At 46.4% G+C, this 6,946-nt stretch overlaps 1 protein-coding gene across 3 annotated transcripts in view; it reads left to right on the top strand.

Annotated features, from left to right (window-relative positions):
* Positions 1-6,144, top strand: part of LOC124177561 — a 53,305-nt gene extending 47,161 nt beyond the window's left edge. For all 3 annotated transcript variants that reach the window (XM_046560058.1, XM_046560059.1, XM_046560060.1), the window contains 3 exons: positions 1,623-1,738; positions 2,163-2,901; positions 3,652-6,144. In XM_046560058.1, the coding sequence (XP_046416014.1) occupies positions 1,623-1,738; positions 2,163-2,901; positions 3,652-5,794 (2,998 nt within the window). In that variant the 3' untranslated portion in view covers positions 5,795-6,144. The remainder of the gene's footprint in view (positions 1-1,622; positions 1,739-2,162; positions 2,902-3,651) is intronic.
* The last annotated feature ends 802 nt before the right edge of the window (positions 6,145-6,946 follow it).

Consider the following 6,946-nt stretch of genomic DNA (forward strand, 5'->3'; position numbering starts at 1 on the left):
CGGGCTACTCGATAATTACAGTAAAATAAAAATAACTGCATGAGATACGACTTTAGGAGAAATGATCGAACAAGAATAGAAAATAGGCTAGGATGGGGATTATGGAATAGAAGTCAAGAATTCTTTGGAATATTTGACGCGGCTTGTCGATAAATTTCAGCTAACGCGAGTTTCGCAGGAATTTTTTTCTTCCTGCTGTAAACGCGGTTAATTCTGACGTAAAGATATGTATTTCGTTGCTATGGTGCAGACAGTCTCTAATTAGCGGCTCCGATTCGTAAGTGCGTGCGTATCTGTAGGTACATAGGCTTAACCATATTGCCGTGTTCGGCAAACTTTAATTAGACAAAAGGCTAATTAACCACGATATTCAACGATCTCGGTCCTTCGGGATGAGAGCGTCTTGGATTCGCGCTCTTAATTTACAAGTTACAGACGCGCCAGCCCTCCGTAATGGTGCGTAGTTTAGAGCTAGCTGTGTTACTCAGACTTCACGACTCCGTGTCGATGAAACGAGACTCAAAATCTTCGGGGAAGCAAAGCTATGCAAACGACTAAAAGCCGCCGGCTCTTGTATCCTTCAACATCCCGACTACCTGATCTCGTCGAGTTCAAATTCACCGATAATTATAATCAGCGCTACATTGTTTAAACGAAATTCCAACCACTGTCATATTTGGTAATAATCACCCTGGAAGAGACGGTCCGTTACATTCCTCGGAAGGTTAGGGTATGTCTTTTTTTTAATGATCACCTCACGATACGGTAGACTTTGCTCGACCGAATTCCTCTTTCCGATATTTCGTTCCGGCCACTCGCTCGTCGGTGAGCAGCGTCAATTGCGATGAAACAATCACAGGCTGATGGGTTTCAATTGTAGTCTTTCAATTTTACCAAATTGGTAAACGAGCACAGCGTGTTGATTGGGGAACACCGAGTGGTCAGGCGCACAACGCAAATGTGTGCTGAATAAAGTGTCATCAAATTCACGAAATCATAACCGATTCCATGGGCGGGCAGAACGTCAATTGCACCTGACGAACGTTTGAACTCAATGAAGGTCCTCTTCGCGGTACACGATTTTTATTTCAACGCGGTGAAAATCAGCGAAGAAGGATTGCAACGACGCCTCAAACTCCCCTGATTGGTTGAATTTGAATTTTACCTCACGTCCTCCTGCACGTCCTTCTTCTTCTTCCGTTTAACGGGCTGCCACACTGTTTGCTTGGGATCAACTGACGACAGTTCTATACTGCCGAACAAACGTCCTAAGCAAACGTGTCGGCGGTGGTGGCAGTTTGGAAAAAAACGCACTGGACCAAATAGCTCACCGGCTATCGCCACGGTGTAAAGTTTGACTATCCTTGGGTTGTAGCTCGATTAAACGCGCATCGTCTCATCGGACTTATAGCTGAAACTGCCGAACAGCGATCCGCAAGGGATATACTTGTGCAGCTCAGTATTTTCTGATTAATTAAAAGGACTTCTGTGCCCGTCTGGCTTGCTCTTGCTCTTTCACCTCCCCCTTTGTGTTTGTCCAACTCGTGCAAGCGGCTGGCTCGCTTCGCAGCTTTTTGTTAGTTGTACGTTTATCTTGACCTGGCGGAATTACGTTTGTTCAGGAATCCTAACGCCCCGAGAAGATCAACATTCCTGACCGATGGAGCCAAGGAGTGGCAGCAATATGAACTCGACTGGCCCGAGTATGACCCTGAAAATCAGACCTACTTCAACCTGAGTGAGTACGACAAAATTATACCTCTATTGCGACACGCCTCGCAGATACGCTCCCAAAACTGTGCAACGATTCGAAACGCTAAGTGTTTCCGAAGTTTGTTGAATCGCATTGTCTTTCGAGTATTTTCAAGGGTTATCTTCACTCAAGTCAAGTATTCACTCGACGAAAGGTCAATCGATTTACATGAAGTTTAGAAAATTTGCAAGAACATTTGAATGCATGAATTCCTAAAGTGAGGAAGGCACTAATTGGATCCATTCAATTAGTCGATTTTATCGCATTTCGATTTTTCCATCACAAGATTATCAGTCTTGAATCATTCCCAGGTTACGCTTATCAAACGTCAACTGAAAAAGTCACATTACACCGAAGACTTGAATAAATTCCCATAATAATCCCTTCTGAATCTAATTTCTGACTTTAGCCATACCACCGGAAGTTGGTACACGGTACAGAGATGCGGAGATGAAGTTCTGGAACGAAGAATTACCGGAGTTAATCAGACGGCCGAACGGTGAAACGATGCCTATCTCTGTCGATACGCCGATAAGAGGAAGACCGACGATTTTGGACATCGCTGATGGGTTGATTGGCCGTTCAGGTCAGGCAAGGCCGGGATTTGACTACGGAGTGAAGACTTACCAGCGGCCTGAACAAGCGAGAGAGTCATCGGGGACGGAAACGGAGAGTGTGAATACGTTTCCAGGGTTGTTCAACCCGGCTAAGATCGGACAGGAGAGTACAGGAGCGGACGAAGACATCGCAACGACGCCGGAGTCGAACACGAGTCGGAGCTCATCTGCGATATCGCTGGTTGTCGGCTTTGGCGTGGTGTTCCTGCTGATAAATTTAACCGCATTTTTTTACCTTTACCACAAGCGGCACAGCTTGAGAAACAAGGAAAAGAGCCTGAAGCGAAGGCTGAGCCAGAAGGATGAGGGCTCAAAGCGGTCAAAGGTGGATAAACAGGCCGTGAAGAATGTTGAACTCGGGCACAAGAACGACAGCAAACCAGACCTGAACGAAGTTCTGAAGAGTGACAAGGCTTACGATAACAATTCAAATTTTGGTAGACGGTCGAAACTCTCGCGGCAAAATTCCAGCTCGACCATCGACACCCACATCAAAGTCAGAGAGTGGATTCAGCAGGAAATAGTTCACAGGTCAGTTTATTCGTACTGTTCCACTTCATTGAGATCAATTGTTTTCACCCTAATCCAAGAAACAGTTCCAAAATCTTTCCCTAAATGCCATGAGGAAGCCACCAATATTCAGCAAACAGCTAGGAAGCGATTCAGTAAGGGAACTCTACGCGCAATTAAAACTTTCCCGAGAAATTGTCTGATACACTTTCTCTTCCGAAAATCTAGTACATGAGACAGCTTTGCTGGTGTCTTAGTAAATAGCGCCTGCGGAAGACAAAGGATAGCGTAAATCGATGGAAAAGCAAAAGATTTCACGCATGACCACTTAGCGGTAATGCCTTCTCTGCGATACTTAACGCTCGTGCTTTTTACGGCCCGTTAATAGTTTCGAAAGTGTTTTCCCGCAATAGGTTCAGCTCTTCCAGTCAAGCCATGCAATGTTCCCAGCTTTAATGGCACGAATTTGTCAGCCTCACGGGTGTTTCGAGTAGCAGGTTTCGCAGCACTGTTTCCCAGATTCGAGATCAACTTTCGTAGAGTAGTACCATCTGCGCACCATCCCCTTGCAAGTTACAACCCTCGCGATGATGCAAGATGGGAACATAAAGTCAAAGGAAAGTGTGTAATGTAGACGCATATCTCAGTACCAGCTGGTCTCCGCATTCGGTGCCCGAAAATCATTTCTGTCATAGACCATTGCTGCTCATTGCTGTGCAACCTAGTCAGGACTGATTTAACAAAACTCCGCATTTTCTTTCACTGTTCCAGATGCTCTCCAAGGTTTCTCCGTAAGACACGAGAAACCCTGCAAAAGGAGCACCAAGAGAAGTTGAGTAAGCAGCAGGAGGAGGAGCGGCGCAAGCTCCAACTCGAAAAGATAATGAGCAGGAAAGAGGAGCCGATATACGACTCAAATCCGAAGATCACCGTAAGACCCGGGAAGAAATTAAAGCCGTCCAGGGTTCCGAAGGTCTCAGTGGCCATCGACGCGACTCCAGCGACTAGGACCGAATCGGTACTCAACCAGATTCCGATCGAGCTGGCACAAGGCGATTCAGCACCGTTTCAGAACCGACTGGACGATCTTCACTCTGAGACCCCGGATTCGAGTTCAGGCGCCACTGCGCCACAGGTTGTGGTCATAGAACATCACCACTCGAAGAGTGACCCGCTGCCTATGGACACGGCAGCAAAGGTCAGTGAATCAGACTACGGTAGTGGAAGCAGTCTTTACGCAAAGGTTAACACGAAGCTGAAGTCAAGGCTGCCGAGGATCGGTTCGCCGCAGAGTTCAACCGGAACGGGAACGGGCAGCGAGAACTTGTACGACCAGGTGTCGACGGACGATAGCAGCCTGCACGTGACTTCGAAACTGACGACCTTCGGGGGCGGTGACATCAACGTCACGTGCAGGGAGCCTTCCACGGAGGTGCGGGACACCGTGAGTCCAGAGGAAGCACTGAGGACCATAAAGCGCAGGAAGTACCCGAAGGTGCTGCCGGACATCGAAAAGCGCCGTTCCCTCCCAGCACCGAACAGCCTATTTATGCCAAAACAGTACGCCAACTCGCTGAAGGACTACAAAAACGGCTCACAGCCAAATTCACCATCGGGGAACAACCTTCCTCCACTTCCACCTCCGCGAGTATTTGGCACCTCGAAGAGCCTTGACCTTGCCGAGGAGGGGGATCAGGTCGAGGCTGAGCCCATAACCACGAACCTGCATGTCGGGCCTCTCCTGAAACGGCAGGACTCCACGAACAAGAATAACTCAGATCCGAATCTTATCGAGGCCTTCAAACGAAATGAGCATATTTCTATGACTAAGCCTACGATAAATCAGTCGCAGAGTTCGGGAAACATCAACGGTAATATTCACGGGCTGGAGCTCAGAGCTGCTGAACAGCTGTCAGCACCAAGCCTAAGCCACGAGGCTGGATTCTTGGGGAACAAGGTTGGCAACCCGAACTGGTACAGGGCAAAACCGAAACCTCTGGAGCCTTCAAGTGCTACCCCTGATTTTACTATCGGGAATCCAAACTGGTACAAACCTTTAGCGAGTCTCAGTGACGGCAATATATCACCAGCTGTTATCACCGTTCCTCCTTTCGTGGAGAAGGATGCAAATTTCAGCAAGACAGCTGGTGGTGACTCAACCCAGAACTTGATCCCAAACTCTTGTACGACCAACAGCAGCGAAAGCTTACAGCCGAGTGCTAATCTGACGCAAAACTGGGAACCGAAGGGACCTGCGGTGGAACCGAAAATCGTAATCACTCCGAGAGTTGGCAACCTCTTAGGACAGTCGGGACAAAGTCTTAGTCACAGTGTATCGAATATGTGTCAGAGATTGATCAACCAGGAAGATAGACAGGAGCCGAAGATCATAATAACCCCGCACAACTGCAAAGGCCCGGGAGTGGCAGCTGGCCTGAAGCAACCGAAGATAATAATCAAGCCGTCCACGAATCCGCATAAGACCAGGGACAACAAAAACATACCGAAGGTATCAGCGATCCCCTCGCCGGAGTGTCAGAACCTGAGGAACACGGAGAAGGACAAGAGTTTCGACAGGGATCATCTCACCCTCGAGAAACCCCCGCTGAAAGAGAAGCCCAAGGTCACTAGGATACCCTCGTTCTCCAAAAAGAAGGAGGACTTGATGCCAAAGTTGGAAAAGTCGCCAAGTCCCGTTTACGCCGAGAAGGCCGAAGTTGTGCAGAAGGTCGAGGCCGTTCTTGGCGGCAAGGTCACCGATATTCCTCTCACTCCGACCATGGAACACAAATCCTCCGGCATACCGTTGTTCACCAAGAAGAACAGCGAGGCATCATCGAGCACTGACTCTTCCAACAGCACCGGCTATTCCAACCCCTCAAACACAGGGACAATCAAGAGGAAGCCGAAGTAGCAAGAACACAGTGAAATTCTAATGAGCAATAAATTACAAACTCTACACGCAGATCAGCTTTCGGTAGTTGTTCTATTGTGGTTAGAAAGCCAGTGTGGATCGAATGATTTTAGAGTGTTTCGCCACGTTTTTAGAAAGAACTCTAGTTCCAGTAGTTTTACATCTTCGATTATCCACAGTAGTTCCGTATCACGAGGTTAATCACTAGTTAATCAGACATATTGTTGACTATTTAGGGTTTAATCTATATACATATTTATTCTTTCTACTATGATTTTTTTTCTACGTGTTTTATGTCGTGATATCCACGGTTGATATATACTTGTAACGAATACATTTTTTCAACTATTTACCGAACTCGTCATCTGTAATAGGCGTCATGGATACAAGGATTCAGGTCCTGTTATGTGGGATTGATCAACCGTCTTTATGTCCGCAAACTCATTGCGGTTTCAAGAATCCAAACCTTTTATAACTTCAGAATTTCGAATACGTTTTTGGAAATTAAATTGATATCAGGTAAAACTCTGACGTAAAAAGAAGACGATGAAGCATCTCGACCTATGTATTCACGAAGTATCCAATGGGACTGGGACCATAGACTGGTACTCAGATACCTGTTAGGAAGAAGTTTCAGTGCAACAAACAAAACTGCGTAGTTTAACTTTTAACTTTTCTCTGTTTCGAGAGACTCGGCAATATCTTTACGATGCAGGGCTCGGAAGTAAGATCGCACTGGTATTTTCTCTCTCTTGAAAAAACAAAAAAAAAAGTGTACGTCCCTGATTACAAGCAGAATTTACGACTCTGCATCTCGCGTCCGGTCTGCTATCCAGTTTTCACGAGTATTTCAACGTTTCGCTGTTGATAACTTGTACGACTTTTTTGCTGGTTCATTTGCTTGTTTTTTTTTGTTTTTTTTTCAAAGCACCATTCAGCTCGTCAGAAGCTCTGATACCACCTGATTCAACCGTCAAAAATATCGAGTTTAACAGACAGATGGACAAGCAAAAACAACTCGACACCGTAAATGTTCTGTCTGTGCAAGTAAAAATAACGGCGGTTCCTGTTTATTCGCAACGGACGGTTCAATGGAGATAAAATTTCATACCATGGCTGATGGCAAAGTAAAAATGATATCCTCAAAGGTTT

This window comes from Neodiprion fabricii, chromosome 3 (genome assembly GCF_021155785.1).
Source record: "Neodiprion fabricii isolate iyNeoFabr1 chromosome 3, iyNeoFabr1.1, whole genome shotgun sequence".
Lineage (NCBI taxonomy): Eukaryota > Metazoa > Arthropoda > Insecta > Hymenoptera > Diprionidae > Neodiprion > Neodiprion fabricii.